This window comes from Juglans microcarpa x Juglans regia, chromosome 5S (genome assembly GCF_004785595.1).
Source record: "Juglans microcarpa x Juglans regia isolate MS1-56 chromosome 5S, Jm3101_v1.0, whole genome shotgun sequence".
NCBI lineage: Eukaryota > Viridiplantae > Streptophyta > Magnoliopsida > Fagales > Juglandaceae > Juglans > Juglans microcarpa x Juglans regia.
This window is the reverse complement of record NC_054603.1, coordinates 917038-934559: the sequence shown is the minus strand read 5'-3', so window position 1 is coordinate 934559 and position 17522 is coordinate 917038. Positions and strand designations below refer to the sequence as shown.

The following is a 17522-nucleotide window of genomic DNA, read 5'->3' as shown; positions in this document are numbered from 1 at the left end:
ACTTTCCTATCAAAAGTATGTTAAAGTTCTTTCAATGTTTAACCATGATCGTGTTAAATGTCAAAAACTGTTTCCATGGCAGCTGGAGCTAAAATTAGGTTTGGGTGGCACCTCATATGAAGATTTCATACGCAACATGCATCTGCCTTTGCAATTAAGGTATTTACAGGAATTGCATTTCTCCTAATTTATGATCTAAATTTGGAAGCAACCAAAACTTTTTGGCATTGATGAACGACACATATTCTGGATTAGCATTCGAAATCACACTTTTTTTTTAATGTCTCAAATCAGCCAGGTAGATCCCATTGTGGCATCTTTTTCGGGTGGGGCTGTTGGTGTCATTTCAGCTTTGATGTTGATTGAAGCCAACAATGTAGAGCAGCAAGAGAAGAAAAGGTGCAAATACTGCCATGGAACTGGTATGTAACATTTAAACCGAGTACATGTTTTTGTTTGTAGATAGAAGATCAAATTTCCTGCTAGTGTTCGTAAGCTTAGTTTGTGGTTCTTTCTTGCATTGTCTTACATTGATTTGAATTTATCGGTCTTCCTTTTTTTGGTGTGGAAAAGTGAGGGAGTGGGGAGGAAAAGAAAAGTTCTCATCATTATTTTTACTTATTTGCGTTAACAGTGTAACATATTTTCTGTCATACTGCTGCCAGGTTATTTGGCCTGTGCGCGATGTTCTTCCTGCGGTGTGTGCTTGAGCATTAATCCTCTATCAGTATCCTCTGTATCTGATCGCCCTTTGCGGGTTCCCACAACTGAGAGGTGTCCAAACTGCTCCGGTGCAGGAAAGGTATGCATATATTCCTATCAAAGATAGCTTATTGGGGAAAATAATTTGGAGTTTTTAAATTAACTTAATGCTTGATCTACGTGCCCTTAGTGTTTGCTGCTAGTTTTGGCATGTGTGTCGACTTTCTCTACTTACAAACTCTTCACTTGATATGTACCCACCCGTGGGTAGCCCAAGTGGTAAGGGCGAACTTGTGTGCATGTACCTCATGTCACATGTTCGATTCTCCTTGGGATCAAATTGCGATTTAAGTGGGAGGCTATGGCGGTGGGTTGCTTTGATAGTCTCCCCGGAGGTTTAAGATTTCATGTGTGAGTCCTAAGGGCTTTGCCGTGGGATTGTTCTCTTGTCATTTAAATAAATAAAAAAAACTCCACTTGATATGTTGCAATCCTACTAGTAATCTCTCTCTGTATTATCTTCCATATGTAGGTGATGTGCCCGACATGCCTGTGCACTGGAATGTTGATGGCCAGTGAGCATGACCCACGAATAGATCCATTTGACTAAAGAGGATTGCATGCCTTCTCTCCTTCCCCAAATGTAACCCTGAAAACACAAAATAAAGTTGACAGTAAAAAAAAGGCAACATATTTTCCTACTCCAATATTCTCTTTCCTGTATGAGTATAAACGATGCAAATTAGCATGCCATTGCCAGAGTGATCAGTCCTTAGCTAAACAGCATTTTGCTTCGGAAGTTATGCCAACTGAATAAAGGAAAGAAAAAGAATTCTATTGACATGTTAGATTGAAGAGATTTAAAATATTAAATTAAACTTACAAATTAGTTTTTTTCATATGACGTTGAGGTTGTGTTCTTGTGTAAACTTGTAAATAAGAGATTATAAAAAAAAGTTTTGCTATACAACCGCCTTGCATCATACACTTAAGTACAGACGCATGGAAGAGTAAAACACAAGTACGGATTGCCAGTATTTCTTCTCACTTCACTTATCATTATGCTAAACGCAAAATGCAAAAATCCTCTGGGAGGTTAAACAGGGAAAACAGAAGAACTAGTGACGAGAACTCCGTCTTGTTCAGCTCACCAACATAAAAAAGTTTCCTCTAGTTGTGATTTGTGAGTCCAGAGTTCGAGAGCCGGTTTGTCTTGATCCTGTACTGTGGTGCAGACGTTTAACTACAAAATCGATATCTTAAATGAACTGTTTTCTTTTTCATGTGCTTAATTTGCTTTCTCAAATCTAAATAATCTTTCACTATCAGAAGTTCTTCATTTAAATTCAAGTTTATCGTAAGTAGGGGTGGACAGCGAGGCCCGTGTTTGGTGAGCACAATGCAATGTTAGAAACTTCAGTCTTGTCCCTAAACACTAAAGTCCACAAGCTCGCCTTGGCGATGGTATGACCAAGTAGAACTTGCCAACTTGCTTGGTCTTCAACTTCCGTGGCAATGGAGGGAAGGGACTAGTGTTTGGTGAGCACAATGCAATGTGGTACGGCTAGGGTTTGTTCTTGGGTGTGGCGCCAAAGTGATGGGGCTAAGATTGGAAGAGTGAGGTGAGGTTAGGGTTTCGGGTGCAAGGGCAACTAGGGTTGCCATGGACTTGGATGAGGAATTAGGGTTGGCTAGATTTTGGGCATTGGCTGGGGTTGGATGGTTTGGAATGAAGAATGAAAGATTTCAAAATGGAATGAATCTTTTAGGGAATAAGGGGATTCGGTTTTGGCTATTGAGGAAAGATTGGGTTTGACTTGAGATAAAATAGAAAATGTGAGATTTAAGGAATTGATGGAGAATGGCAATTTCTTAAATCAAGGGATTTGATTTGGAGGAAAACAAGGAATCCTAAATGATAGGTTTCAGCTAGGGTTTATGGAGGATGGAGGCAAGGCTAATTATGGAAAGTGGATTAGGGTAAACACAATGGTGACCAAAATATGTATGTGGGAAAGATCAAATGGGTGTATGGGAATGGATAGTGTTTGATGGGCAAGAAAACACAAGAATATTATATGAATAGTGTAAAAACAATGCACATAAAATAATAAATGGAGAAATAATGGAAGACAAGAGATGGCATGAATAATACTCATAAGAATGATAACTTGAATCACAGTTATTCACGAATTGCAAAGTGTGATTCTCTCCTTAGGGATTCACGAATTGCACCCCAAAGAGCTTAAGTGCTAAGCACAAAAAATGATCTCAAGAACAATAAGCCGTCTACGAAGGGAATTGTCAAAAGATGTAAAAGAAATGCCTAAGGGTCCTATTTATAGAGATTACAAAGTGGAAACTCCCAAAAGGTCCATTGAAAAATAATTAAATAAAAATAAAAGAAAAGCAATAACATAGGTTGCAAGGGCCAAGGTGGCCCGTGGCATGCATTGGCCCATGGATGGGCTAAGATGGTTCATGGCCCTTGGTTGGGTTGGTCTGGTCCAAGGCTTGTGTAGTGCACGACATGGTCTGCTGGTGGGCATGGCAGGGTGTCATGCATGGGCCTGCTGGTGGGCACGGCATGGTGTCGTGCCAGGCCTGCTATTGGTCTGAGCAGGTTGTCATGCTTGCGTGCTACATGGCCCAGGAGGTGGCCTGGGCGTTGGTGTTGCAAGGCATGGGCTGGATGGCATGCCTAGTGGGCATGCCACTGGCCTTGCCTGCAGGGCAAGGGCTAGAGCCGTGCGCTGGATGTAACCTTGCTGGCTGCTGCAGCTGGGGCACGCGCGATCACTAGCCTCGCCAAGCATGCACATGCTGGGCAGCGCGTGGCCAGTAGCCTCATGGGGCCCCTTATGCGGGGCCATGGCACGCATGTAAGCTAGATGTGGGGTTGCCTTGGCATGTCAAGGGCAGTGTCATGGCTTGGCCCGGGGCCACTTTCCTAAGGGTTCTGACAAGAAAACCCCTAACGGGGGCGGGTTGACTCGGGGCCCTGCACCTAACAGGAAAACCCCTGTGTAATTTGGACCTATCTAGATCAAAAGTTGAACATGTTTCTTTAACAGTTTTATATGTGTATGATAAAATTGAAAGTTGTCTTTTCTATGATGCTTCATATGGCATTAAATATTTTCATTGTCTCATTTAGATCACCTATGGTAGTGAGTCAATTATCATCATGTGTAGTTGATGCATTTCAAATAGAATCACCAACTTGTTGGTGTGGTTTGAAAACCTTATTAAAGACCTCACAAACTAACAAAAATCCTAGAATGAAATTTTATACCTGCCCAAAGTATAACACAATAAAACATATTTTTTTGGTCATATTTTGGTATTGCTTTTTAAATTGTCATATTTAACGTTCGAAATTATTTACTTGTATTCAGAGTGAAGTAAGATGCCAATTTTTCATATGGGCATATATACTTCAGCTAGTAGAGGAGAACATTCTGATAAGAGAGAATGCAGTTCGGAAGAGGGAGAATAATTTATTATTTCGCGAGTATGAAGTTAAGAAAAAGAAAGATAAACTAATTGAGCGAGAGAATGCTCTTCACCAGCTACAGGACGAAGTGAGAAATCAGATTGTAGAGAATAGATGTGCTTGTATATTGTTGTGTATGTACTGAGTGTTGTTATCTATTGTAATAATTTTTTGTTGGTTTGGACTATAGATGTAAGGGGTGTTATCTATTGTAATAGTTTTTCGTTGGTTTAGACTATAGATGTAGTGGGTGTTATCTATTGTAATAGATTTTGGTTGGTTTTAACTTTAAATGTATCATGTTACTATTAATTGTAATGTATGGTGGTTCGGACTATGTTTCTGACAAATATTGCTAATTTGATTATGTTGTTATGGTCCATTAATATTCTTCATTTTCTAGTGGGACAAGAAGATGTCCATAGCCACAATTTTTAATTCTCTTATTGGTCATATCATAGTGAAATGACGTAATGTGGATTGCAACTAACTAGATTACATTTAAAAACAAATGAAAATGACTCATAAGAAATTTGATTACTAACTTTAAAAAAGGCAGCTCGATTCTTCATTCTTTCTTTAAAATGAAATGACGCAACTTGGATTACAACTAATTCGATTCTTCATTCTTTCTTTAAAAAAAAAAAAACAAACAAAGGCAGCTCAATGATTTTATCACTATTAAATAGCTGATTTTTCATATGTTTCAAGCTATTTGAAATTTAAAAGTGAATATAATCCTGAAGTGGCGCAACACCATAAAATTGTCAACATTTTCAAAAGCGCCCCCCATATTACAAAATATAAGTGAATAAAATCCTCAATGAACTTAAAAGTTCTTTAAACTACATTACAAATCACAACTAGCTGCAATAATCTTTACCAGTGTTCTACATCATACATTAAAGAGTCTCACACCCACAACATATGTTATCACAGTGCCCAAAATACAACAAATTGCCAAGTTACAACCACAACCTCACACCTCCAACAACAAATTCATTAACGTTAGCACCAAGTTGAGCTTTCGAGATCTCACCATGTTTTGATTCATTGTCAAATATTTTTTTGCAAATCTAAAATTCAAACAAAAAATTCAAATCCATTAGAAAGTAATATGCACGAAGTCCAATTGAACAAACATTTAACCCATCAGGTATTTTTTTTATTTAATTTCTCTAATATGAGGCGTGTTCTCTGGGGATGATGATTCTATATACATTTAACTCATCACTTTTATAAAATTGGACACAAGCATAATTTACATGTGAGAGCTCAATTGGAGAATCAAATGAAGATGGTAAAAAATAGAAGAAAACATCTAATGACTATGGCACAATACTGGCCATTGAGTCTTGAACACATCTTTTGGTGTTCTCTCACAAAGCCAGACTGTGTTCCTCCCATTTTCGCTAAGTATCCATTAAAAAGAATAACATGTAGTCTATAACACATTCTAGTTTATAGCCAAGTCCAAAAGCATCCAACCTTATCACTGAGACATCCACAACTATGAATCACGCAATGAAGGAGAACAATAAAATTATGAACTCCTCCAACAAAGCAAATGCATAAATACCATGCACGAAAGCTTCGCAATTTGTTCTATTTTTTTAATCATTCAATTTGTTTCACTAAAAACATCATACAAGAGCAAGAAAAAATCTATTCATCATTATCACACACTACACACAAAAAAAAAAAAATTTGAAATCAATACTAAGAAGTGGGACAGAGCATTGGGATATGCAGGTGAGGATAATTAAAATGAGTGTTTGATTTTTAAGACAAATAAAAAATAAAAGCCATGTCAACACCGGTGTGCAGTGTTGGAGAAAGAATGGCAGATGAGTACAAAGACCCTTATGTGGACAAATAGACAGTTTGGCCGAGTGGTCTAAGGCACTAGATTTACGGCTAGTTAGGGCTACTACTATTTATTAATATTTTTTTATCTACTTTTTACTATTATTAACTACTATTCAATATTGTATTATTAAGTTTTTATTACTTTTTTCCTACTATTCACAGAATATTTGAGATCACCTCACTATCCAAAAGCAACCTTAGGCTCTGGTCCAAAATGGCGTGGGTTCAAATTCCACAGTTGTCAACAAAAGTTTGATACTGTAATACCCCGCTCCTCACGGTTAATAATAAAGTCATTTTTAAAAATTCTTGAGAGCTGCAATGTTACTACTAAACTTTAACCTAAAAAATATTTCTTTTATTTTATAGGAAGCGTTAGGTACAAAGATTTTATAAATAAAATAATATTTTTATTAAAATATTGAGATCATAAAAGGAAGTGCACAAAAGTATTTATTAAAATTTCTCAAAGCCGTGCCATGAAAATCATAATTTAAAATCTCTATATATGATCTAGGTCACTGTCACGCCTCCCTGGACTAAGTCTCGTCCTGCATCTCTATCATCATAATTATCCTGACCTGTGATGGTTTAAAAATATAAAAATAAACTAAAATGAGTCAATTACTCAGTAAGAAACTCATCATAACGTAAACATACTTAATATAAGATTTTTATAAAATATTTCATGCTGAGAACTTAAAATCATAACTGATTATACTGATGCTTACATTATGCATGACTGATTTATTTGAATTAACTGACTGATCTAATTTATCTGATTTCTCTAGCTAGCCAACACACTTAACCATGCATGCAAGGTTGAGCACTAACTTTCCCTGCTGCAGCAAAGGAAGCCAATTGTGCAGTACTTTAGTGTACTACGTAGAGCTGGAGTCCGTGGCTTGCACGTTCACCCTGAAACTGCATTTATACCATGCATCTGTTATACCGTGCATCTAAATGGTCATCTAATTAACTATTCTGAACTTATCTTACACTTGATCTTATGAAAACTTACGTGTCTTATGCAACGTGAGATGCATGAGATGCATAATACATACATAACTATAATATGCAGAATGAAATATGATAAATGACGTGCTTACAAATATCATGACATGCGTGGTATGTAAACATTGGCTTCGAAAGAACTGACTTTAATAAAAATATATATAACTAGTTAACGTATGTTAATTCTAATTTATGGTTAAGTTACTTATCTTGTAATGTTGTTTCTTAAAATGTTTTACAGGAAATCGATCACGGTGCTAGATTAGGAGGTTTATGATTTTTTTTCCTACATAACACACGGAATTGATATATTTATAGAGAGATTTGTGAAAGGATGACGACCAGTTTGAGTTGAACTCAGTTTAAAGAGTTTTAACAAGAAGATAACTTGTAGAGTTGTATCCCTGTTGGAATAGGACGCTGACGAGTTCAAGTTCAAATTCGAGTTAGACTCAATTACGATCATTCAAGAAGAGAGTTTGAATTTAAAAATATGATCTAGTAATTCATTTAATATATGATTGGCGGTGACTAAGACTGCGTATGAGACTTCAATTAGTGATAATTTTAAATTGAAATAAATTTTTAATTTCCGATCTTTAAATTCTAAAATGAGTCTAACTCATTCAATAAATAATAAATGAGATTTAACCTAATTATTGAGTCTAATTAAAACTCCTAATCAGTCTCAATAATTTATCACTCGTGAGTTTATCCAATATGGCCCATTAAATATAATTTAGACTCAATAAAAATTATTATTATTTCGACCTTAGAATTATTGGACTGGGTCGTTACAAACTCCCCTCCTTAAAAAAATTCCATCCTCGGAATTTACTAAACCTCCAACGACCTGCATTCTTTCTATGTCTCTTTACTCCTCAATAGTTTAGTTGAACTTAATATTCCAACAATTATAATTGTCCCCTATTTTGGTTTGATGCTTCACTAAACCTTTATGCGTACACATTGGCACGCTATGTGCGAACCATTATACACTCCAAATTCAACTCAAGTCTAAACAAGTATCTACCTTCACAATGGAATTGATTAAAAGCCGAATAATAAATTCACCTAACAATTATCTTAGCTCCACATACAATAGTAACTAACGATCTCCACATAAATAAAACTCTCCACATGAAATAATAATAAAATTCTCTACCTAAAATAATAACTTCAATAAATCGTAACCTAAAACTCTCCAAAATTTGGATCCTAAATCTTACACCTCGTTTTTAGTGATAGAATCGAACATAAGATATTTTCTACCAATGACCATGAAGTATACCATACACCATACATAGATCTATGTCATAACTCCCAAATTCCCTAAATTCATTCCTAATTTCCTCGGATCAAACTCCACAAAATATAAGACTATTTTCTCGTTAACAAGATGCTTCATTAATCTAAAAACCAAATGTTCCTAACCTCATATTTAGAAACTTCCTCATCTTATGCACACCCATTTAATGTAGTAGGTACACTTTGACATGCACGTATCTAAAAATATTCCATTCATAATTTTTATTAAAACATTGAAATAGTAAAGTTAAAAATACTTACTACAGAATAGGACATACCTTGAGGAGACCTTCGCTTAGATTTTTTTTCACTTGCAACTTTCAAAATTTCTTTTTCCTTGTAAAAAGTTTTTTTTTTTTTTTTTAAAAAATCTACAGAATCTTCTATCTTGGCTCTAATACCAACTGTAACACCCCGCTTCTCACGATTAATAATAAATTCATTTTTTAAAATTCTCAAAACCCATAATGCTACTACTGAACTTTGACTGATTTTTTTTAATTATTATTTTAAAGGAAGTGTCAGGTACAAAAATTCTATAAATAAAATAATTTTTATTAAAATCCTAAGATCATAAAAGCGAGTGTGTAGAAACATTTATTAAAATTTCTCAAAACCCATGTCATAAAAATCATAACTTAAAATTTGTGTACATGATCTAGGTCACTGTCACGTCTCCTTTGACTAAGTCTAGTTCTGTAACTCTAATTATCCTGACCTGGGATGGTTTAAAAACATCAAAATAAGCTAAAATGAGTGATAACTCAATAAGAAACTCATCATAACATAAACATACTTAACATAAGATTTTTCATAAAATATTTCATGCTGAGAACTTAAAATCATAATTGATCATACTGATGTTTATGTTATGCATGATTGATTTATTTGAATTAACTGACTTATCTAATTTATCTGACTTCTCTGGCTGGCCAATACACTTAATCATGTGTGCAATATTGTGCACTAACTTCTCCTACTGCAGTAAAGGAAGTCAACTGTGCAATACTTTGACGTATTACAGTGGACTACGCTTGAGTCTGTGGCTTGCGTACCCACCTTGAAACTGCATTGATACCATGTATCTGAATGACCATCTGATTAACTATTCTGAACTTATATTACATTTTATCTTATGAAAGTTTACATGTATTATATAACGTGAGATATATAAGATGCATAATACATACATAACTATAATATGCAGAATAAAACATGATAAATGACGTGCTTGCAAATATCATGACATGCGTGATACGTAAACACTAGTTTCGAAAGAACTGGCTGTAATAATAATATATATATATATATATATAACTAGCTAACGTATACTAATCCTAATTTATGATCAACCTACTTATCTTGTAGTGTTACTTCCTAAAATTTTCGATACAAAATCGATCACGATGCTTGATTGAGAGATTTATGTTTTTTTTTTCCAAATAACACGTGGAATGGAAATATTTATAGAGAGAGGGTGACAACCAGTTTGAGTTGAACTCGAATTAAAAAGTTTTAACGTGAAAATGACTTGTAGAGTTGTATCCCTATTGAAATAGGATACCAACGAGTTCGAGTTTGAGTTCGATTCAGTCATGACGATCATTCAAGAAGAGAGTTTGGATTTAAAAACATATATTATCTAGTAGTTTATTTAATATATGATTGGCAGTGACTGAGACTGCGTAGGAAACTTCAATCAGTAATAATTTTAAATTAAAATAAATTTGTAATGGCTGTTGATCTTTATATTTTAAAAGGAGTCTAACTCATTCAATAAATAATAAATAGAATTTAACCTAGTTATTGAGCCTAATTAAACTCTTAATCAAACTCAATAATTTATCGCTCATAGACTTATCTAATATGACCAGTTAAATATAATTTATGCCCAAACTCAAATTATTATTATCTCAATGTTAGAATTATTGGCCCGTAACATTTTTCTTTCGTTCGCTTGTCTGCATCTCCTTTTTTTCTCATCAACCTCTTCACCTCATATGGCTTTGTTATAGCTCTTGCATCTATATTAGACCCAGTAGTTGACTTCTTTTAACTTGGTAACGATAGACTTACTATATTTTTATCACTACTTTACTATTCTTAGTATATTTATTTTTTATTTATTTTCTTTTAAGTATTTTTTAATATCTTTAATCATTAAGAACAAATTTAAAAAAAATATACAATTTTACTGAGAGTTAAACGGTCCATCTGTTTATCTTCAAAAACTAGCCCTCCAATAAGTGAGTTACACGCAACCTCCTCAGCATACCTACCATGTGCCCTACCGCAAGCACCCAGATGGATCCCTTAGGCCTCATCCCCTCATTCTCTTCCCCAGAACCTAGTTTTACGAAATTTCATCTCCCCCCCTATCCGCCACTCTCTTCACCTCCTCTCTCCATTGTCGCATGATGAACGCGACCCTCTTTGCCCCTTCTCTCCGTCGTCGCACGAGGAACTTGACCTCCTATGGATTCTCTTGCTGCTGAGATTAGATGGGTTTCGAGAGAGAGGATCAGGATTTGCTGTAGTGTGGCTCAGTAGTCATTGCTTTGCGCATGATTTTGTCAAAGTTTGGGTATTTTTTCTTGTAGTTGTCGAGAGAGAGAGAGCTTGGATTCTGAGACGGGAATGGAGAGTAACCATCTTAGAAGGAGATTGGGAAAGAAATTAGAGAAATTTTTTCTACGGATTTTGACGAAAAGTAGAAAAATAAAGAATAAAAAAGCCAGTAAAAATGGTACGAATGGGAGATGTGTTCTTCGGCAGTGAAATTCTGACGTGAAGATTGTGTTCCTGGATGACGGGAAGATGTGTTTATTATCTAGTGTAATGAACTTATTCTGATTTGTGAGTAATTGCTGATGTGGTAGAGTATTATTGGAGGCTGTTAAAGGCTTATTTTCGGAAGAACCGTTGCAAAGCGGTTTTATTTTATTAATAGTCATTTTACTAACTATTAAGTAAAAGAAAAAAAAAATTAAAAAATTGAAAAAAAAAATAGTAAAAAAGTGATAAGACTGTCATTATTATTCTTTTATTACAAGAATTTTAAAAAATTTTATGCCGACACGTTGGCTATTGTTGTTGGGACAGGGCAGTGAAAAGTAATGCTATTCGGAACATCATGAGCGTATTATGGCATGTTTCAAGCCTTGTGTCTGGGAGCTCTAGGCCCAATTCATCTTGCTATATAAGCCCACAAACGCCCCTCCCCCGGCCCAAGATGCTTGAGTTAGGTCGGGTCTTATCAACAACTGAAAATCGAATTCGTAGCCGTCGCTCATACCCTTCGGCCTTCCCCTTGGGTTGGGATGAATCATGAAACCCTAGAAACAGAGTCTATAAAAAAAAAAGGATCTGCCGTTCCTAGTTCCTCCATTCTAGTTTCCTCCTTCGTCTAATATGAAGATGCAGATATTCGTGAAAACCTTAACTGGGAAGACCATCACTCTCGAGGTCGAAAGCAGCGACACAATTGATAATGTACTTTTATCATTTACATTACACCCCCTTCATATTCCTTGAGCTCACCAGAGGTCCAGATGTGATGGTGGCTGTGTGTGTGGATGTGGGTGTGTCTGTGTGACTTCACATGAATTCCTCCGGATCAGCAGCGTTTGATATTCGTGGGAAAGCAGCTCGAAGATGGCCGTACCCTAGCTGACTATAACATTCAGAAAGGTATCTCTCCGTATTTCTAAGATGATTCACTTAAAAAAAATTGAATTTCGGGATTTTTCGAGGAACTTGATATTTTTTTTTTCTTTTATTGTTTGTTGGTGCTGTTCAGAGTCGACGCTGTATCTTGTATTGAGACTTAGTGGTGGGATCATAGAGCCTTCCTTGATGGCTTTGGCCCGCAAATACAATCAAGACAAGATGATTTGCCGCAAGTAAAAAATGCTTTCTGCTTTTGCGGTTGTATTATCGTTTGGGTTTCCCTGAAGTTGAATTTTCCTTACTTCAACACTTGTAGATATTTTAATTCCTTTGCCGGTTCTCTTGTACCATTCCGGCAAGGTTGATGGCGAAACATGAGAACAGCAATCCACGCAGTTGTATTTTGCTTGGATGTAAGGTGTTAATTCCTCAATGTAGCGAAAATTTTAAATCAAAGGATGATTTGCTCTTGTACTTTGCAAACACTGCTCATGTAGCATTCATTTGAGTGCAGGGTTCCTCACTTTTACTTGTAGGTCTTTAAAAGGATGAGCTTTGCTACCATCATCTTCACACACCATATTTTTTTTTATTTTTTTAATAAAAAAATTTAATTTTATTCTTCTTAAATTAATTGAATTTTTCTATATATCACATATCACATATTTAGTAAGAGGAAAAAAAAATATATAGTGTGTGACATATGAGGGTGGTAAATGGAATTTTTCTTTCCAATATAGGGGGTGATAGTTAGACCTCCTTGTCTGGTTAGGGGATTAGATATTGGGTGGTGGCATCTGTGTTGGGTTTTGTGTGTTGAGACATGATTTTTTTTTTTCTTTTTTCTTCTTTTATTGACGGGACAATAACTTAGCCTCTTCTACGGTTTAAATGTAAAAGTGGTTATTCTTGCTCCCAATATTGATTTTCATTCTTCAACTTTGTCAGCTGGACTCATATAACTTCAGTTGATTTTCAGGGGTGGTACATAATGTTTTGGCGTTCTGGTTTTGATGTGATTTCCAAGCTTGCACCCAAACAGAGAGAAAGGGACGGCAAAACCATTGGAATATATAAAATGGCATAAAAATTGTCACAATTCTAGAAGATAATTAATTAGCTGGCACTATCAAAGCCATCCCACTTTTGACTTGAATGTCCATCGGGTTTTCCTCGCTTTGGCCCACCCTCACAAGCAACTTTTTGTAATTAAGGCTTACCTTAAGCTAAAAATAAAAATAAAAAATAAAAATAATTTACATACAATATTTTTTATAATACTTTATAAAATTATATTTTAATTAAAGAATATTTTTATAAAATATCTTATAAAAATATTATTATTTTATAAAAATATCTTCATTTTATAATATTATTATGTAATATATTGTGTGTATATGAAAGAAAATTCTCATAAAAAATTCAGTTTGTCAATAAAACACGCCCCCACCAAGCTTGCACACAAACAGATCATTACAATCAGGAAATGGCCATATTGTACAGTAGCAGCATTAGGAATGCTAAAATTCAACACGATATAAATAATTCCGATTATTTAGAATCCCTATTATTCTACACAAAGCAACTTTTATATATATATATATATGATGGCAGAGTAATAATATGCATGAGGATTCGTAAGTTTGCCATGCATTCTCGTCCACGTTGGCCTTGTTTAATTAGGGTACGTCCGTACGTACAGGTCTAGATGGAGATGCTAGTTCTGAATTTCAAGTTTCTGTATCAGAGACTTGTTATCAATGGCCTTGCTATAAAAGTTGTCGTGGAATTCCTGCATCGTGAAGTTCCGATATATAGCTGGCTTTTCCGGTGACAGCAGCTCCGGTAGAGGTCCATAATAGCCATCTCCCTTCCATTTATTCAGGTTGTAGAAAATGACGATTGAGATTCTTGCTTCCTTACACGAATTAGCCAGCACTCTATGCTGTACACTTTGGTACTCTCCATTAGAGATTATCTTGGGGGAAGAAAAAACACAAAATCGAATTAATTATCATAGTTCATAGAAAGTGCGCCTACACTGCTAATGTTTTGAATACCGTACCGGTCAAGGCACTGGAACGAAATTTAAAACTATGCTACAATCACATGATATTCCATTTTGGGGACAGAAGGTAGTGGCTTAATTTAGTGCTGTTTTCCATTTAATAAAAGAGAGAGAAGATGGTTATTACTTAATTTAAATGCAAGTTTTAAGAATACAAGTCCTAGAGTTAAAAATAAAAAATAAAAAACAAGAAAGAATACAAGTACTACGGATTTTCTTTTTTACGAGAATAAAAGTATTTGTAATTTAATTTATCATTTTTATCTTTATATTTAAATATATATATATTTAAACATTACGATGATAAAAATGATAAATTATATATTAATTAAAAAAATGTATATGATATAAAACTTACGCGTAAAATTTCTCTAAACTTTATAAAAAAAAAAGTTTAAAAATAAAATATCTTAAGAATCAAATTTTAACACGTGATAAAATATATATATATATATATATATTATTTTACGTCCACTTGCAAGTTAATTAATTCTTTATCATTTTATTTTTTTCAACGAACTACTTTTTTTAACCATGCTTTTAGAAGTTCTGAGAGCAGTGTCGGAGAGGTCAATATTGACGGTTCCCCGTGGTCATGGAGAGTGTGGAAAAATCATCGTATGAATTGAATTTGGGAACGTGGGAGATAATGCGGTGTACCTGAAGAAAGTCTCCAACGTTAACAATCAAACCTCCAGGCACAGGCTTGACGTCCACCCACTCCTCACCATGCTTCACTTGCAACCCAGGAACATGGTTCCGCAACAGAACCGTCACCACCCCCGGATCCGAATGCGGCGTTATCCCTACCGTCAGCTCCGGTTGTGGGCAGTACGGATAACAATGTCCCACAAAAGCCCTCTGATCCGAAAACGTCAACTCCTTGAACTTCCCAGCCTCCAATCCCAACCCTTCAGACAGTAACTCCATCACAGTCTCCGCCACCTCTGTTGCACTCTTATCCCATGCTACAACCTCCTTTCTACAGATCTCTGGTATATCCTCCACCTTTGCCTTCCTCACCCCCATCCACGCTTGCAACGAGTCGTGCCAGGCAGCGGCCTTGGCCCTGTACAAGTCGTTGTTGCTCGCGTACATCACCCCCTGGCCTTCCTCTCGTTTGTAGAACTTGGCCTTGACCTCGTGGGGTTGGTCGTGGAACGCTTTTATGGCGTTGATGGTCTCGTCCAGCACCGACAAAGGCACTCCATGGTTGATCACCTGGAAGAAACCCCAGGTTCTGGCGGCGTCTTTGGCTTGTTGGATGATTTTCGGTCGGAGAGCGCTGGAGCTCACTTCGGCAAGGTCGATGATGGGGATGTTGGTGAACGTGGAGGAAGATTTGAGGTCGGAGAGGGTTTCGGGAGGGTGTATGAAGAACCGAGGGATGGAAGTGATGCCTGAATCGGAAAGGCCCTTCACCCCAATCTTGGACTCATCAAATTCCTTCACTTCCTTCATACGGTCGTAGCTGGAGGTTGCAGTAGCCATGGTTGCCATACTTTGGGTTTGTGTAACTAATTGGCACTTGGCTTTGGTTTGGGGATACTTGTATATACTATATATACAAAATATTCAGAAAAATATACAGAGAGAGAGAGACAAAAGGAAACTGGAGTCGGCTGTGGGTGGGCAGCGGGGTCCGCACCCTGCTAGCCTGCCCTCTGCCCGCTGGGCATATATTTATATAAGTATAAATATTTCTATATCTATACAAATTTTTGTTAAGAGTGATTGAGTTTTACATTGTTCAATTAAGACTGTTATATTGTCTTGATCTCTTTTATAAATATTGGTTTCTTTTTTCTATTTTTCAATTTATTAGACACTTCGAATTTCAAGAAGCATTTCTCCACCAAAAAATAGAAAAAGGAAACCAACCAACTTCGACCTTCACAATTGATATATTTTTAAAAAAAAGATGTGCTTGGAATTTCAAAAAGATAAGTCAAACTGAGCCTTTCAAAGATGTTAGGAAGTTGACAGTTGCGTGATTTTGAGATTGAAGACTGAGTGAGATTTGAGTCTTGTGCATGACCAAGTAACAGAGTCTCTTTTACTTATAAATCAAAGAAGGTCATGGATGAAAAAGAGAAAATAATGCAGGCTTAAACTAAAAATATACAACGTATGTAATTCTGAACTTTGAATCCAACAAAATTTTTGCCTTTCACTTTTGTGCTGCTATGAAACCTAGCGAAATAGTCTCAATTTCCAGAGTTTTTTGGCTATTTGTGTCTGAATTCGACCTCCTAACAAAGTGCCCCTACATAGTTGGTACGAACTGGGTTTGTTAGGGATGGCAATTGGGCGGCCAAAAATCGAAGAAACTGGCTGTCCATGAGTTCCCAGGTGTTAATTACAAAGTCTGGAGATATCGAATGCTCTGGGTCTGCAAGATGGAAATGGGAAATGAGTATGAGAAAGACAATACAGGAGATGAGAAGAAGAACCTGCAAACAAGGAAACTATATCGTTGTCGTCGTCTATTCTTCGGGTGGGACTTTCGTCTTCTTTCGGGTTGAAGACCTTGGGAGCAGCTCTTTGGGAGGCAGGAAATTCAATTCTTCAATGAGGGAATGTAGCATTTTGTTTCCACGTGGTCGATAGTTACGCGAGGGTTCCCCAGGAGAGTTTTTCTTTATGTTAACAACCAGAAAAGATTAGAAACAATGGAAGGGATAGGTGTGCTATCAAAAAATTGAAGGGTCTGCTCTCAACTAACGTAAATAATGGACCAACTACCAGAAAAATATTCAATCTAGATGACAAATTACGGACACAAACACAATACATCTTTGATGTGGAAATTTTTTCACATTAATTATCTTAAAAAATGATTGTGTTAATTTTATTAAAGTTAGAATTAGTCTTCATTATAAATGGTGTGCTAACACCACTTATGTATAGTAAAACTCAAGGTTTATCTTTTTGTATCAATTTTAGGGATGTACAAAAATTGACAGGATTGACCATCGCAGACAGGACCGACTCTAACAAAGGGAACCAAATGCTGGAGTCTGAAATCGGCTGAACTGGTAGAGAACCAGTCGATGAGCGGTAGAAATTTAATGAAACCAATGTTGGCCGGTCCACTCTCAATCTGAAACTACCGAACCTATCGATATAATATATATATATATATATAATATCTTATGTAAAATGATGACATTTAACTTAAGTGAATTAAACGGTGTCGTCTTATAACTTAGTTTTAGAAAGGAAAAAAAAAAACTATTAATATGAAACGATGTTGTTTGGCTTTATACACCAAACAATGTCGTTTTGGGTTAGCACTTCAGCTCTAACCCTCAACTCTCGAGCCCCCCTTCCCCTCCATTTGTGTCGTTTGAGGCTCTATCTAGTATCTCCCCCTCACTCCCTCCCTCTCTCTCA

General features: G+C 36.0%; 2 protein-coding genes across 5 annotated transcripts in view; one reads left to right on the top strand and one right to left on the bottom strand.

The window, feature by feature from the left end:
* LOC121267635 (protein ORANGE-LIKE, chloroplastic-like) overlaps nucleotides 1–1543 on the top strand; it is a 28695-nt gene extending 27152 nt beyond the window's left edge. For all 4 annotated transcript variants that reach the window (XM_041171590.1, XM_041171592.1, XM_041171588.1 and 1 more), the window contains 4 exons: nucleotides 83–159; nucleotides 295–422; nucleotides 666–802; nucleotides 1235–1543. In XM_041171590.1, the coding sequence (XP_041027524.1) occupies nucleotides 83–159; nucleotides 295–422; nucleotides 666–802; nucleotides 1235–1312 (420 nt within the window). In that variant the 3' untranslated portion in view covers nucleotides 1313–1543. The remainder of the gene's footprint in view (nucleotides 1–82; nucleotides 160–294; nucleotides 423–665; nucleotides 803–1234) is intronic.
* Nucleotides 1544–13513: 11970 nt separating this feature from the next.
* Nucleotides 13514–15693, bottom strand: LOC121268439 (1-aminocyclopropane-1-carboxylate oxidase homolog 4-like). Its single transcript, XM_041172719.1, has 3 exons — nucleotides 14787–15693; nucleotides 13693–14036; nucleotides 13514–13575 (listed from the first exon to the last, which is right to left on the bottom strand). The coding sequence occupies exons 1-2, from the start codon at nucleotides 15624–15626 to the stop codon at nucleotides 13776–13778; spliced, it is 1101 nt and encodes a 366-aa protein (XP_041028653.1). The 5' UTR covers nucleotides 15627–15693; the 3' UTR covers nucleotides 13514–13575; nucleotides 13693–13775.
* Between the last annotated feature and the right edge of the window lie 1829 nt (nucleotides 15694–17522).